The sequence below is a fragment of the Cyprinus carpio genome, chromosome B17 (genome assembly GCF_018340385.1).
Source record: "Cyprinus carpio isolate SPL01 chromosome B17, ASM1834038v1, whole genome shotgun sequence".
Taxonomy (NCBI): Eukaryota; Metazoa; Chordata; class Actinopteri; order Cypriniformes; family Cyprinidae; genus Cyprinus; species Cyprinus carpio.
The window spans coordinates 4,256,863-4,274,456 of NC_056613.1; the positions used below are offsets into that span (position 1 = coordinate 4,256,863).

General features: G+C 35.6%; 1 protein-coding gene across 2 annotated transcripts in view; it reads right to left on the minus strand.

The window, feature by feature from the left end:
* mipol1 (mirror-image polydactyly 1) overlaps window positions 1-17,594 on the minus strand; it is a 70,699-nt gene that overhangs the window by 29,198 nt on the left and 23,907 nt on the right. For both annotated transcript variants that reach the window (XM_042743241.1, XM_042743240.1), the window contains exons 5-10: window positions 15,513-15,726; window positions 14,024-14,162; window positions 11,870-11,975; window positions 9,353-9,482; window positions 5,410-5,443; window positions 3,163-3,333 (exon numbers count right to left, since the gene is read on the minus strand). In XM_042743241.1, the coding sequence (XP_042599175.1) occupies window positions 3,163-3,333; window positions 5,410-5,443; window positions 9,353-9,482; window positions 11,870-11,975; window positions 14,024-14,162; window positions 15,513-15,726 (794 nt within the window). The remainder of the gene's footprint in view (window positions 1-3,162; window positions 3,334-5,409; window positions 5,444-9,352; window positions 9,483-11,869; window positions 11,976-14,023; window positions 14,163-15,512; window positions 15,727-17,594) is intronic.

Consider the following 17,594-nt stretch of genomic DNA (forward strand, 5'->3'; position numbering starts at 1 on the left):
AGCAGATGTCTTTTAGAGGGAAACGTATTTTAACCAGAATGCTCCTCTGCGGTGACGCAAAAGGCACCAAAAATAGCTGCAGTTGGGGCGAAACAAGGCGTAGGAACAAACATATTAATTAATATTAACCAGCACAATAACACAAGAGGTCTGAACCACATAACATCACGTACAACGAGTGTAAAAAAAAATCAGCAGAATAAGATCTCAAGACGACCCTAATTCACCATGAGATGTGACTTCATTTCCCCTCTCACTTTAACATCAGCACTCTATCAAGATCAAGAGAAATTCAATAAGCACCCGGCACAGGGACATAACGAAGCGGATCTTATTCGCCGCGTTAACTGTGAGGAGAGGATGGAAGTAAGAATAAGATTTATTTCCTCCAGCACTTATCCAGCTTTTCATATTCCGGCAGGCCAAAGGGATGTGGAGGCCCTCTGCCTGCAGCCGGGCTCTAATCCCTACGAGATGAGGAGAGAGATGGGAGGAACGGCAGGGGAGGGAGATATCCTTGAGGATAGAGAGAGGACCCATTCCTGTCTCAGAGGGATTAGGCGCGGGGTTTGCAACTTACTTCTGAAATTGCCCCACAGATTCAGGTTTTTGGCCCCAATGAAAAAGCAGGGCGGCGTTTGGCAGCGTGGGCTGGTGGGTTTTGGGCGGAGTTAGAAGACTGACACCTGGCCTTCTGCTCATATCAGCAAGGTTGACACAGGTTGTCACGGTCGAGCTGCCACTGGCTTTCCGGATGAATTTATCTGCACGACAGGATTCATTTTATGACCCTGACCTACCTCCAATAAAGGACTCAGTCGATTGGAAGACTTTGAGTGATACAAATACATTTACACTATAAAGAAAGCGAAAACTAAATATAAGGTCTCAATTTATCAATTTTTTCTTGCAATAAATTTTTTTTCTTCATTTTTTAAACAAATAAATCCTTATCTTAGACTACCTTACATTCTTTGGACATTAAAAATTAATTGCTTAATACAATAAATGTATATAATGTAAAAAATGTCATGAAACTGATTTTAAAAATTAATAAAAAAATACACTATTGTTCAAAAGTTTGGGGTCATTAAGACTTTTTTTCAAGGAAATTAATACTTTTATTCAGCAAGGATGCATTAAATAGATCAAAAGTGACTAAAGAGTTTTACATAGAAATGTTTCTAACAATTTCAAATAAACGCTATTCTTTTGAACTTTTATTTTCAACAGTGTAATTGAAAAAAATAATAAACCATGGTTTTCAGAAAAAAAGCATAATAACAAATTAAGAAAAAAGAAAAACTAAGTATCCCAGCTGTTTCAACATTAATGATAAGAAATGTTTCTTGAGCTGCAAATCAGCATATGTGACCCTAGACCACAAAACCAGTCATAAGGGGCAATTTTTTTTTTTGTTTGTTAGGATAGGACAATATTTGGCCAAGATACATCTATTTGAAAATCTGGAATCTGAGGGTGCAAAAAATTTAAATACTGAGAAAATCACCTTTAAAGTTGTCCAAATGAAGTTCTTATGCATATTACTGATCAAAAATTAAGTTTGATATATTTACAGTAGGAATCTGACAAAATATCTTCATGGAACATGATCTCTACTTAATGCCCTAATGATTTTTGGCACAAAATAAAAATCTATAATTTTGACCCATACAATGTATTTTGGCTATTGCTATAAATATACCCCAGCGAATTAAGACTGGTTTTGTAGTCCAGGGTCACATACTGTATCAAAATGATTTCTGAAGGATCATGTGACACTGAAGACTGGAGTATTGATGCTGGAAATTCAGCTTTGCATCACAGAAATAAATTACATTTTATAATATATTCAAATAGAAAACAGTTATTTTATTGGAGATTTCTTTCAAAAATGCAAAATCCTATGATCCCAAACTTTTGAATGGGGACTAACAATGGTGGCTTACAAAAAATCTCTCCAGTACAGGCAGATATAAGCCAGTTAGGTGGACTGGCTGTTCAATAGTTAGAAGTCTGAGTTTTACAGCTATATATGTGTCGGAACTAAGCAACTGTGTTTCTTATGCCACAAACTCTGCCATTATTCATTTATGAGTTTACACACACACGCACACAAAAGAGATGTAGAGGTGCTGAAGCACAGCAAGTCTTTCACATAGCTGCATTTGTTCAGTTCGCAGCAATGGCTTTTTTTTTTCTCCTGCTTATTCATGTCTGTCAGGCAGGGCATTTAAGGACCAAAGCAGGTCCCCACAAGGAAATCATTTCAACCACAGAAATATTAGAGCACATTATACCTGGCAACCACCTACACAGATGAATTTACAATCAAGTGAACAGTTTCCTTTTTTACTCCTTATCTACACTATGTTTTGTTGCAGAAACCATTTTAGCCAGAATTATAAATGTTTTTGTTAATATAAAAAAGTTTTGCGTAATTCATATATAGTAAACACCACCTCGTATCCATTAATATTGATTACAATAAATTACCCATCTAAAATACTGAGTGTCACAAGTCTGGGAAACCAAATAGTCAGAAAGGCCTTGATGACCTGTACCATCACACCTGATAAAAGTTACAACACACACTACCTGCTGACCCAAAACAACACATGACTGTTACAGACACAATTCTGTGTCCAAATAATCAAATCAACCACATTATATAACACCAATTATGAAACGTGGGCAGCATTTATCAACATAGAAATCCCAGCAAATACATCCACTGCCCCACACTTGAACTCTATGATGAAGCTGAATATCTGGATGTCAATATTTAGCTACCTGCTTGTTTGTTTTCATTTGATTGAATTATGTGTGTAGGAACGATATACCAAATATTTGAGGTTATGCAGCAATATTTGTCCCTACATGTGAATTAGGTAGCTGGTGTGTTGATTCTTAAATCAGTGCAGGATCTGTGAATAAACACAGATGTATGTGCTTTAATAGACCAATAATCAAAGTCATCTTGCAGAGGAGTTAAAACGCAGGAGGAGAGATAGTCAATATTTAGAGAGTCGTATTTGATTTTTTTTCTATGGTGTAAAGGTTCCTGGCTTGGTACACAACTACTGTGAATGGAGTGTTTAGGGCTGGTGTGTGTTAGGATTGACCCTTAGCGGAGAGTGTGTGCACGTTGTAGGTTTGTACCCTGGTTAAAGCAGCGTCTCTCTCCTCTATGACGGCTTTCATCTCCTCCGAGGTGATCTGGGAGCGACGCTCTCTGGCCTTCTGAATCTGTTCGATGATGGCCGCCCCGTTCTGCTCGATAGCAAGGGCAGAGTCCGCGCTGTTAACCCTGTTCAACAACTCTTCCAGGTCCTGACCAAAACATACAAACAGCATCACAACTCATGTAAAAACTAACGCTAAATACCATTTCAAAAATGATCACATTTTAAAGGAATAGTTCCAAAAAAGGAAAAAAATAGGTTGTTTCTTCATCAGAACAGATTTGAAGAAATTTAGCATCACATCATTTGCTCACCAATGGATCCTCTGGAGTGAATGGGTGCCGTCAGAATGAGAGTCAAAAAAGCTGATAAAAACATAGCAATAATCCACAAGTTATCCACTCCAGTCCATCAATTAATATCTTCTAAAGTGAAAAGATGTGTGTTTATATAAAACAAATCCATCATTAAGATGTTTTTTAAATTCAAACCATTGCTTACAGTATTGTGATGTTTTTATCAGCTGTTTGGACTCTCATTCTGACGGCACCCATTCACTGCAGAGCATCCATTGGTGAGCAAGTGATGTGATGCTAAATTTCTTCAAATCTTTTTAGATGAAGAAACAAACTCCTCTACATCTTGGTTGGCATAAGCACGAGTACATTTTCAGCAAAATTTTCGTTTTTGGATAAACTATTCTTTTAAGCTTTAAGAACTAGAGCAAATAAGAACAAATATGCAAAAATATGCAATTGGGTGCAGTTGCAGACATTTATGTGGCCAAAAAGATGAAATTCTGATTCCTTTATAAATTTATAAGAGTATTGCGGATTACTTGCATTAAAACAAGAATACTTTTTGTACATGAAGAAAACAAAAATAATGACCTTATTCAACAATTCCTCTCCTCTGTGTCTCTCCAAATCAGCGTAGCACCATTTTGGCAATTCTGCGCAGTACGCAGATGGCGTACACTCTTCTGTATCAGCCGCGCCACAAGGATAAGTTTTTACGTGTATTTACGCTTTGGTTTGAAAGCAAACAACGCATCGGCGCCGCGTGGCTGACACAGAAGAGCGTACGCCATCTGCGTACTGCTCAGAATTTCCAAAATGGTGCTACGCTGATTTGGAGAGACACAGAGGAGAAGAATTGTTGAATAAAGTAGTTATATTTGTTTTATTCGTGTACAAAAAGTATTCTCGTCACTTCATAATGTTATGGTTGAATCACTGATGGCAGATGGACTATTCTGACGATGCTTTTCATACTTTCCTGGACGCTGACACTGTTATTTATTTGGCAGTCTATGGGACAGTCTCAAGCCTACCGGTTTTCATCCAAAATATCTTAAATTATGTTCCAAAGACGTACAAAGCTTTTACGGGTTTGGAACGACATGGGGGTAAGTGATTAATGACAAAATTTTCATTTTGGGGTGGAGTATCCCTTTAATAATATGTCTGAGTACAATGATATTTCAGTGCTTAGTTTATTGGTCAAAGCTCTGCATGTAATGCAGTACAATGATGACTGAGAGATGTACAAATAAATGCTCCTCAAAAGCCTGATGTATCATATTTTAACATGATTTTTACATGAGTTACATGTGGATAATCAGGTAAACCTAAGTTGCTTCAGTCCTGTAAGTGTTCATCTTGAAATATTACTAACAAGTTATTCTTACATTTACAGTATATAAAATCAGAGAAGTCAGTATCAATCACATAGAAGGCATGTTATAGATCATGTACCGGTTTTTCAGCAAAGTTTTGATCATATTGATACTTTAGAGAAATGTATCAAATATGATAATATAGAAGCCTATACATATATACAGCTGTAAACACTCCTGACATTTTAATAGTTGACATACTGGTAACTACAGCAACATTTTGGAATCTCACTTTTGATGCCAATGGCCACTTATAAGCTATTTTTGATTAAAGGAAACAAAAGCGACTTAAGACATTACGTCAAGTAATTATTAGCAAACCACTCTCAATAGAGGTACAGTTCAAAAACTGCTCCTCAGATAGCTATATGATTTAAGGTATCATTTATGTTCACATGCAACAGATGCACAGAAAATTAACACATTTTTCATCCGAATAAGCATCAAAACAAGCATTTTCTGTGGCTGTGTTTTCATTTAAGACAGTCGGACAAAAAGGGTACACAGAACAATCAGAGATGAAATTCTCCAGTGAGGAAGGCTTACCACATCACTTTCTTCAGGTTTAATATTCTCCAGCCTGGAGAGAGATGGAGGAAGAAAAAAAATGTGTGAGAGAGAGAAATAGAGAAATGAAATGTAGTGAGCTTCCTTGAGTTTCCTTTATGTCACTCTGCAAAATGAGATCACTTCCCAAATCCAGTAATTGCATTCTGTGGGTTTTGGTATGAAAGCAGAAGACACACTCAGAGATATTAAAAGTGCCACCCGCTCGTGCTGTTATTCCACAGTAATGCCCATTCTGCTCAGAACTGACAGCGAATTGTTAAGTTATTAATGTTTACTACTTTATATGACTATTGGGATCAATTGTTCATATGTGTGGGGAAACGAAGAGACGGATTAGACCTGAACCTTTTGTGCCACACCTGCCATGAGCATCTTTATAAAGGCAAAGACAACAGTAATTATGGAGCCAAATGCCTGGAGACTCACGGGTCACACACTGTTGGAAATATTTATGATTTTGAAGGTTTTTCATTTGGACCTCAATAACAAATGCACAGTCACAAAGATTTGCTCATGGCTAATGTAGATCAACGGCATGGCAAGTCAGATCTTGAGGTTTTGGAATAAATGTATGAAATATATACAGTGGGATCCGAGAATATGAGATCTCACTATAAAAAAAAAAAGTGCAAATAAACAAAAAGCTGTAGTGTTTTAAAAAATGAAAACAAAATGATCATGTAAAAAAAAAAAAAAAATTAAGAAAAAAAGTCTAATATTTCTAATATTATTTAAAATGATTTTTAAAAAAGTTAGTGTCGGTAAGATATTTTTAATGTTTTTGAAAAAAAAAATTATGCTCGCCGAGGCTGCATTTATTTGATCAAAAAATAGAGTAAAAACAGTAATTTTGTAAAAAATTTTTATAATTTAAAATAAGACTTTTCTATTTTTAAATATATTTTAAAAAAATAATTAATTCCTGTGATGCAAAGCTGAAATTTCAGCATCCACTGCTCCCTGCATCCTCAGGATTCTTTGATAAATAGAAAGTTCAAAACAACAGCATTTATTTGAAAAATAAATCTTTTGTAACATTACAAATGACTTCACTGTCACTTTTGATCAATTTAATGCATCACTGCTTAGAAATTTCTTTATAAAACATACTAACCCCAAACTTTGAAATGGTATTGCAAATTTAATATATAAGGTCCCCACTGTATATTTATACTGCCACAGAAATTCACCCTGCGTACTTTTACAGACCTCACTGGCGTGATGCTGCTTTTAGAGCAAATCGAATTCCTCCATCATCCACCAGGCAGAAAAAACAACAACCCCTCCACTCATTTACAAAGGCATTACATGGATCTCCATCCATTATAAAGGTACATACTCATTCACACAATGGACCCAAGAGTGACCTCCGAAAATAAGGGCTTAGAACACGTGCGTCCATATTCCCTCAAAGATAATGGGATTCCACTTGGCTATCAATTATAATTTTTTTGAGAGAGGGGCCAGAATGGAGCCCTTGAACACAGCTATAAGAGGGATGCGATTTTATAATTAGATTTTGAAGAGATCTTGCGCTCATTGGGCAGCCGGAAAATGCATTTCATGCCTCTCGATAATTGCGGTTCGAGCGACTTGAGTAACTATCAATAAATCATGAGGCCGGCTGAAATATTAAACAGGGTGTAAGGTTATAAAATACCACTGGAAAAGGACGTCAAGCAATAAAGAAGAGCGTTGACTCTTCTTTAAATTTTAAATATACTAGTTGTTGCATCCTCATAAACTTTGACGCTTTTTAAAACCACAACTGGTTTTGAACAGGATATAAATGGTTCCGTCCCCTGGAGGGCACAGGGCAATATTCGTTTTGAAAGGCCAGTCATCAAACAACAGCACCAGTTATGAGCAGTTAAACATACAAGGAAGAAGATCATATTAATTACGACCCAGCAGGCAGGGTGGTAAACGGTAAATAGCCATAGGTCTAAAGCACGGGATTGATTTCCTATAGAGTGGAACTTCTGACTGACAACCCAGTACTAGGATGAGGGGACTCTTAAAAATGTCACACCCCTCTGATATATTTCCAAACCAGTTGATATTGGATTTCCCCTTAAACTCGTCTGTTCATTCAGTACCTCTAGCAGGAAGAATAAAGCAGCTTCCCATCACAAAGGTGAGTAAAGCCACATGCCTCGCGTGCTTCTCAAACCATTAAATCCACTGCCTTTAAAAGCGCTGAGAAACTTTAACGGCTCTTGGACTAAGACTGAAAACAAAACCTCAGGCTCTCCTTTCATCACCTCACAGAAGCTTCTGGACCATAAAGTAAGCTTCAGAGTTACCTATTTATCAAGGATAAATGAATTGAAAAATGTGTCACTGAAGACGTTTATCAGACATATTCTAATATTACCAGACATAAGCCCTTTTTACTACTCGATAAAAAGAGAGGAGAAATTAGATGCGTCAAGGTGTATCAAACTTTACTGACTGTATGAGCACTAGGTCTGAGTAGCATATTAAATATATATCAAATATTCAATATATTTACATTAGTTTCAATGAATTGATACAAAAAAACTTGTGTTACCATTGACAAAATGTTTCAAACAGTAAGGCATAGTGCAAGCAAATCCAAGGGAATGCATGAACTGATAAAATGATTACCATTAATGCAATGTAAGTCACTTTGGATAAAAGTGTCAGCCAAATGTATAAATGTAAATGTTTTCAAACTACCATTTAAAAGTTTGTTTTTTGAAATAAGTTTTATGCCAACCAAGGCTGCATTTATTTGATCAAAAATGCAGTAAAAACAGTACTTGTTAAAAGCTGAATAAATAAGCTTTCCATTGACGTTTGGTTTGTTAGGATAGGAGAATATTTGGGCGAGACACAACTATTTGGAAATCTGGAATCTGAGGGCGCAAAAAAAATTTAAATATTGAGAAAATCGCCTTTAAAATTGTCCAAATGAAGTCCTTAGCATTGCTTATTACTAATCAAAAATTAAGTTTTGATATATTTACGGTAGGAAATTTACCAAATATCTTCATGGAACATGATCTTTACTTAATATCCTAATGATTTTTGGCACAAAAGAAAAATCTATAATTTTGACCTATACAATGTGTCGTTGGCTATTGCTACAAATACACCTGTGCAACTTAAGACTGGTCGAGGGTCACATATATTTTAATATGTAATTTATTTCTGTGATCAAAGCTGAATTTTCAGCATCATCACTCCAGTCTTCAGTGTCACATGATCCTTCAGAAATCATTCTAATATGCTGATTTGGTGCTGAAGAAATATTTCTTATTATTATCATCAATGTTGAAAACATTTTTTTCTTTTCTTTTTTTTCAGGATTCTTTGATGACTAGAAGGTTCAAAAGAACAGCATTTCTTTGAAATAGAATTTTTGTAACAGTAAAATCCTTAACCGTCGATTTAATGTGTCTCTGCTAAATAAGAATACTCCATTTTTCTTACTGACGCCAAATTTTCAACAGTAGTGTATATATGGAGATATATATATATGGAATAATGTAGATTAATCGCCCAGCCTTAATCAGCACTAAAGCTCCACATGTCTAGACCACTAAGCCAGGGCTTTAACAAACAATGGGCCTCATTTACAAAAATAACATTTCTGTGTAAATCACTCCTAAAACCATTCTGACATAATATTCAAGTCAAAGTGATAATTTACATAAGACTCGTTATACAAATGACTTACTCAGCATTTTATTCTGCTCCTGTTTTATATACAAGTATTGGTCTAATTTTGAGTATGATGGCACAACTTGACCATGTGAAAATTGCAAATCGAAATGACTGATTTTCATTTTGTAAAGAGCTTCTTGGAAAGAACAGAAATGATTAGAGCAGCATGTAGTTGAACAGACTGAACTGATGGTCTGGTTTTGGAAGAGGTTTGAATGGCACATACTCCAGCGTCGCCTCCTGAAGCTTCTTGGCCCGAAGTAAAGCTTCATCCCTCTCCTCGTTAGCCAGACGCAGTCTGGCCATCACAGCCTGGTCTCTCTCCCTCTGAGCCTTATAGATTTCCTCGACTAACGCTGAGACAGAGAGAGAGACAGAGAGAGAAAGAGAGAGAGAGAGAGAGGAGAGAGAGAGAGAGGAGAGAGAGAGGGAGGAAGGTTATTATTCTGGTATTGCACTCCAGTGCTCCAGCTGCACAATAACAAGGCTAAGCTCCTCGGGAAAGAGGTTATTGCAGTTGAAACACTATGGCATAAGTATTAATAACTCTAAGTGAGCCTTATTTTGAGAAGACAGTTTCCTCTGGGGAGGTGTGCATGCGTGTGCGTGTGTGTGTGTGTGTGTGTGTGTGTGTGTGTGTGTGTATGAGCGCCCAGAGCAATAAAAACAGCAGCAACACCCTAAAGTCAGAGTTCCAGGCTCTTGGAGACTGGAGACATTTTATTTATGAAATTTCAGCATGGAAACACTCTGGTTTATCAACATTGTACAGGAACAGCGAGCAATTACACCAGGCTCATGGATGTCAGAAACCATCCGAAAAATATCCTCATATAGCAGGACAAACATGACTGTGTTTGACCTACAGGCCTCAGAAGGTCCACGGGAATGCTGACGTATGCATTTCCAAAACAATATTGGAAATGAAGGCCCCTAGTGAATAAATGAACAAATGAATGAACTAATGAACAAACAAACAAGCAAATGAACAAACGAACGATGAATGGGTCCATGGGCATACTGACGACTTTCCAAGAATCTCCAAGCAATACTTGAGACAAAGACCGCTAGAAAATAGTTATTACTGAATGAATGAATTAATGAATGAACACACAACCAAATAATGACAAAATAAATAAACAAATAAATGAACAAACAATATATTATGGCAAACAATACTGACTGCTAACAAATATAAATGACTCAACAAATGAACAAACTAATGCAAAGGAATAAATGAACAAATAAATAAACTAAACTAACATGTAAAACAAGTAAAAAATGAAACATGAACCAATTTCCAAAGCATAATTATGAACAAAACCACTAGCAAATATAAATGACTGACTGACCGAACGAACAAATGAAGAAACAAACAAACACAAAGAAATGAATGAATGAATTAACCATTGAACAAATAATATAAATAAACTAAAAAATTAACCAGTAGAAGCATCCATGAGTGAATTTCCAATGCATTGTTACCCACAAAGGCCATTAGCAAATATAAATGACTGAACAAACATACAAACAAACAACTGAATGAATGAATGCAAAGAATTTAACCAATAAATAAATAAACAGATGAACTAACAAACTAAATCATCTATGCACCAATTTCCAAAATCTTCTAACACACAAAGACTGCTAGCAAATATAAATGACTGACTGAGTGAACAAATGAACAAACAAACATGAATAAATGAATGAACAAATAACAAATGAAATAACGAACTAACAAACGAAATGATCCATGATGCAATTGGCTAAGCATTATTACACACCAAGGCCAGTAGCCAATATGAATGAAGAAATAAAGGATGAAATAAAATGGACAAAGGACAGATGAATGAACAAAATAATAGACAAACAAACAAAAAAGGGACGGAGAATAGTTGAAAAAAAAAAAAAAATGAGTAAAGTTTACTTCAACTAAGAGAATTTTGATTCAAATTTGCTCTGATTTTGATTCACACACCCGACCTGCACCAAACTCAAAAATCAGGCAAACAATTTGGTAAAATCCACAGGACCAAACAGTCCTTGGCACCATCTCTAATCCCACCGAAAGCGGCACTGTTATCCATCACTCGCATCAATTCTTCCCTGCATGTTACGATAAACAGTCATTCCCACACTAAGCCACTACAAAGTTCACAAAGCAAATCAATATTGCTGGAATTTGCTGATTAAACATCTCCAACCCGAACCATACAAATCATATTGAAATGAGGGCAGCGAATACATGCATTATCATCACCTTATTAAAGGAACAATTTGACTGCCTAATTGCGTGTCATATATGTCACGTGTCACATATTTCCGTTTAATTAACAAACTGTGAGATGGCGCTTTTTAGCTAGTTAAGTTCAAACGAAAAGTGAATATTGGCTAAATTTAAATATTTGTTCAGCAAAGGTGAGGAGCGTGTAGATTTCATTGACAAAATAATCAGTTACAGAGAGGAATGATCACTTCTGATGAGGGCGGACATACTGGTTTATGTTTACAAATGTCAAAGTGTGCTTTTCTCGGGTTCTGCTGACATGTACTAACTAATTAATTAAAAGTGTTTACTCTTCAGCTGTGTTGGAAGGTCAGACGTTTGCATTTAGAGATCTATGCAATGTCACACGTCATACTAAACACGTAAAAAGGTAAATGCTGCCATATTAAATGAGTCTACTTGTTCTTTATTCCTTTCAACCATATAAACATCCATCTTTTCACCCATGCATCCTACCTGCTGCTCTCTCACTGGCATGTGCCTCCAGCTCGGCCTCCTGTAGCTGTGAGTCCAGAAGCTTGGTTTCCAACTCCTTCTCCTTCAGTGCCAACTTCTCCTGGAGCTGTAGACACACACCAGACATAAGTAGAACTTTATAACTTTATTCACAATGATGAGTTCAACAAAATAAACAAACAAACCTGCTTGGTAGATGAATACTAATTTGTTTTTTTTTGTGTGTTATTTCCACAGTCTACCAAAAACTGTAAATTTATAATTTTTGCATGAAACTAAATAGAATTTCAGGTTGTATATGCAAAAATATCCACTACTGTTCAAAAGTTTGGAGTTGGTAAGATTTTTTTATGATTACCAAGGCTGCATTTGGTCAAAAACACAGTAAAACAGCAATACCATAAAACATTTTAATAAATAGGTTTTCTATTTGAATACATCTTAAAATATAATTTATTCCTGTGATGCAAAGTTGAATTTTCAGCATCATTAATGCAGTCTTCAGTGCCACATGATCCTTCTAATATGCTGACACTCTTTCTTATTATCAGTGTAGAAAACAGTTGCTGCTTAACATTTCTTTGGAAACAGACACATTTTTTTCAGGATTCTCCAATTAACAGAAAGTTCAAAAGAACAGAATTGTTTGAAATCTTATGTAACAATTTTGTAGCAATATTTTACTGTCACTTTTGATCAATTTTATGTGTTCTTGCTGAATAAAAGTTTTAATTTCTTTATAAAAAAAAAACCCTCACCCAAGTAAAACACTGAAATCTTCTAAAATAAACAGGCTTCATTTTCTTTATGCAGTACATAGGTTTTTAGGTGAATTATGACCTAAATTCCATATATTGACATCTATTGGCCACACTTTTATTGAAAAACTCATATCAGCCAACCACAACTTTATAACCCCTGAATCAAGCTTTTGTATTTGCACCACTACATCATATAATTCAGGACTTCTTATAAAAAAAGAGGAACTGTCATGTTTTGGCTGTAAATCTGAATTGGTGAGTGATAATTTACGAGCCTCTCAATGATAGATTTAACCTCCTGTCTTGAATATTTTCATCCCGTTTGTTTTTGTCCTCCCGGACTTTGAAAACATGACAGGGTTGGGCCAGAGTCCTCAAAGGGCTCTCTCAGATCACTGCCAGCAAAAACACACTCTTGGGACATGTTCCCGCCCCTCTGTCAGGAATCACAACTACTTGCAAACCTGGGACATCAATTACAGTCGTTTCTCCCCTCTCCGACCCCTCAAACGACGCGTCTCCAGATGGGTGCAGATATGCCACATACACTGACTAACACAATTTCAAGACTCTAGTCCTATGCCCTGAAAGAACAATGATGGAGCAAGAATATATACATAAAACAGAATGTAATGCAGTTTACTAAAGGTCAACAACTACTACTGCCCTCTTAGATTTCAATCAATCCCTTCCCAGCCATATAGTGATAAAGACATATAGTGATGACTTTTTACAACACAATCATCTCCTGATGGATTCAACCAAATCCTGCCATCTCATTACAGAGGTAAAATTGATTGTAAGTACAAACTTCACAGACAACTTGGTCATTAAACACTTAATTTTCAAGTACTGCACTACCACAGAACTCACTGTTACCATGGAAACAGAAATTGTTGCAATCAGCACAGCATTGAGTTTTTTCAACCCAATACTGACTAACTTGGCAACATTTGCTTACAAAAGCTAGCTACCTACCTAAAGTTAGTATGGGATGTACAGTTAGAGTATAGAGGAGACTAGTGCCATTAGATAATAAAACGACAGATTGAGTGTGAACTGCAAAAAGGAAACAAATGAATTGCACAATCCTGTCTGACATGGAATTTCCCAATCATAAGTCTATGTGGCTGTTGCACTTTTTAGGTTTAGGTTGGTTAACAACATTGTTCAGCTGATGAAATGTCTTCCCGAAAAAAATAAAAAAAAATAAAAATAAAAACTTTCAGTAGTCAAAACTTCAAAAAACAGTTTTGAAAGTGCAAGTACAAGACTGTAAGTCTATCCCTCACAGCCTCGTTTTCATCTGTGTTCAGTTCAATATGGCATCTAACCTGATTAAAGTCTATTAGACCCAGAATTACTTAATGAATTTCTTAACATGTAAATTCACCTTCTTATTGAGGTCTCTAAGGGAATCCAGCTCCTTTAAGAGAAAGGCAATGTTTTTCTCTTTATCCAGAACTGGTACTTGTTTTTTGGAGTCGCTGATAACTTTGGAATTTCCCTGGTCCTCGTGAGCATGAGCATGCTCAGAAAAGACAAAAGTTCATTAGAAACGCTCGTATATTAGACTCCCAAACGGGCAACAAAAAATAATTCATTCACATCCTGACATGCAATTATCAAATACACAAGGGATGCGGTCTCCCACTTTCAAGAATATTACTGTGACTTATTTACTTTGAGATATTAGTCAAATCATACAGTTGACCTTTAAGGTAATATTAAAGTATTACTGCACTGTATTGCACGGTAAATTACTTCCCTCTTGTAGCCAGGAATTTGGTTCAGTTCTTATTAAGGAGGCAAAGAAAATGCATTGGAATCTATATTTATAGTTCCATGCTGTGATAAAATTAAAATCTTACAATGGACAACCATGCTAAAAGTGGATATTACTGCTATATTCATATTCTATAAAGGCTTTCTCGATAGTGCTCAAGACAGATGAAACTAAACAACTGTTGCATATTGGATATGTTTGCAATGGCATACTACCTACTATTTTTAAAAGAAATTAGTATGTAATATAAATATTATGCAAAGTATTATGATTTTTTTTTTATGTTGTTTGATGTTCTTCTATTTTTGTGTTGTTTTTAAGAGAGGAGTGTGTGTTGTATTGTGTATCACAATGTGAAGAGCTCTTTTTGACAATTTCAAGAGTAACATTTTTTAGCATTTCTCCTTGTTGCATTATTTTATTAGCTTTGCAAAATTGAATATATTTTTTGCACAAAAATAAAATGAAAATAATATAACTTACTATAAATATTAACATAAAAATAAATGTGTAAATATATAATTATGTAAATAATTAGGCTATATCTAAAATTAAGTATGTAAATATGTAAAAATAAATAATATAAATTATTTTATGTATATTATTTTTAATATTTATTAGAATTGAACATTAAAAGCAGCAAGATCATGTAAAAAACTTTTATATAAATATTTAAATTAAAAAAAAAAAATAACACACACACACACACACACACACACACACACACATATATGGGAAAAATAAATGTAAGGTAACATTTTATTTTAAGGTGTTCTTGTTACACGTTACATGCACTTACTATTATAATAACAATAAATTAAGCATAATTACATGCAATTAACCCTAAGCTAAACCCTAATCCTAAACCTAACCATATAGTAAGTACATGTAGTTAATTAATATTACTCAGTACTTAAATGTATAATTATACTGTAACAAGAACAACACTTAAAATAAAGTGTAACCAAAAATACAAGTAAAAACACAAAGGCTGAGGGTAAAAAAGCTGCAAACTAAAATTAGAATGAACTTTTCAGCCCTAATAATGATTGGATTTTGATTACTCAGTGTAAGTAAGACTCTCTGTTCTCCTGACCTGACCGCAGCAGACCCTGCCCTGCTGACGCGAGGTGTGTGGACTGGACTGCTGGCTGTCTCGTTAATATCCTGTTCCTGCTGTGCTGCAGGTCTCTGTGGAGACCGTCTCTCCTCCTCCATGATTCTCACTTCAGCTGCAATTGGGCCTGGCACAGGTGGGGGTGGAGGGAGTCTGAGCATCAAACCTTCTCTGGGCCTGGGAGTCTCAGATACTGTGCGAAAAAATAGAGTAAGAATAAGTAAGAGCCACAGTAAAACAATAATGTTCAATCTTCACTTTTATAGTAACGACAGGTGCTGGTATGCTCCAAAAATGACTAAATTACCAAATGATGTCCAAACCAAAGTAGGCCTGTGTTGACCACTGATTTGACCCAACATCACAGGAGAAGGGGAAATTGTCAAACAGATTTTTCATTTTTAACTGATCTTTTTGTTTGATATTTTTTTGCATTGAAATGTATATATAAGAATATAAATTATTTTTAATTAATATAATATTATATAAAATGTATTATCATCTCTTGACCCTAAATCAAGTTTTTGTTTAATTGTTGTAGACTTGCTTATATCTGATTATTACTATTATTATACTATGGCTTTATGTGAAGAACAAAGTGAAATTAAATGTCATTCACTGTAAATCTTCTTCACCACTACCACTGCTATCAAATCTCATTTACAGTATGTAATTAAAAAAAAATGTGCATATATAAATTAGGCATACTGTGAATGGTTATGGTTATGAGACACTTATTTACTTCAAATCTGGCATGAGATTTTTTATAACTACCATATTTGATGTAAACATGCGTGAACTGCAGTGAATTATCACTGAAATTATCACTGAAAAACTACTTAAAATTTAGCCTTTTACTCATAAAATGACATAATATTACGATTTTATGGAGCATTTTTGGATCAGACTCTGGTCACTACTGACATTCATAATAAAAAAAGAGCATAAGAAAGAAAGAAAAACATAAGGTTTCTTTTATCCTCCACAATTACAAGCTAGTGAAAAAAACAGTTACTGTTTTCAAACAGGTTTTCCTGGCTGCTAAAAAGATGATCCCACCCCAATCCAATGCTATTGGTCAATGTTGGAATGTTCAAACAAATAGTGCATGTTTCAAAAGCACCACACTGTTTAGACTATTCAGTGAAATCAACCTAGAGCTGACTCTGCATATTAAAAAAAGTATTTTAGCTTCCAGAAAAACCTTTAGGAGCTAAATGAAAAGGAAAACCCACAAGAAAGACATTGCAACCATAACATATAAGACTTCCATTCTTCTGCTGGGAGATTACAGTCTGATGGTTTGAAAGGCAGCTCTGTTGGTTGGTTTGCGTCAGCTCTCTGAAAAGGAAACTAGGTCTGGCCGTCTTTCACGAGGGAATGTGGCGATCCGTGCCGAGTGACTGGCAGGAGGGGGAAAACGAGGTCTTCTGTCAATGTTTCTGTAAAGCTCAGGGCCAGAGATGCAGGCGGAGAGGCAAACACAGAGGCCTGTCTCTCTGGCAGCCTTTCTGAAAACGTGCTTTGCACCTCAGGGAAAGCTGGATGTAACCCGGATCATTTGTGATCAAAACCAAAGTGCGACGGCCCTTGAATCAGAGATATTTAAACGAGTGCAAATTTGTGATGACAAAACTAGTGTAGATAGAGACTTGAAAGATACAACGAAGGTTGAAACAGTGAGAAGCAGAGGATGTTCAAACTATTTTTAAAGCTAAAATGCATAATTTTAAGTTAAAAATTATGTCTTTCAAACAGGTTTCCTGAATTCATCTTCCATTGGCCTGCCAAACAGACGAATTCACGCTATTGGTTAAGTGTTGCTGGGTGGGGCTGGTCGGGATGTTCAACAAACAGAGCAATGTTTTGATAACGCCACAAAGCCACAATGTTTACACATTTCAGTGGAATCAACCTACAAAAAAAATGACACACTTCAGCTTTAACATCTACAAGCAAATTAAATAGATAGTAGCGCTAAGTGCATGCACAGGGTCAAGTGCTTCACAAAAAAAGCCACCTGGCTGTCCTGCGATTATAAAATATACATAAATCAGTTCT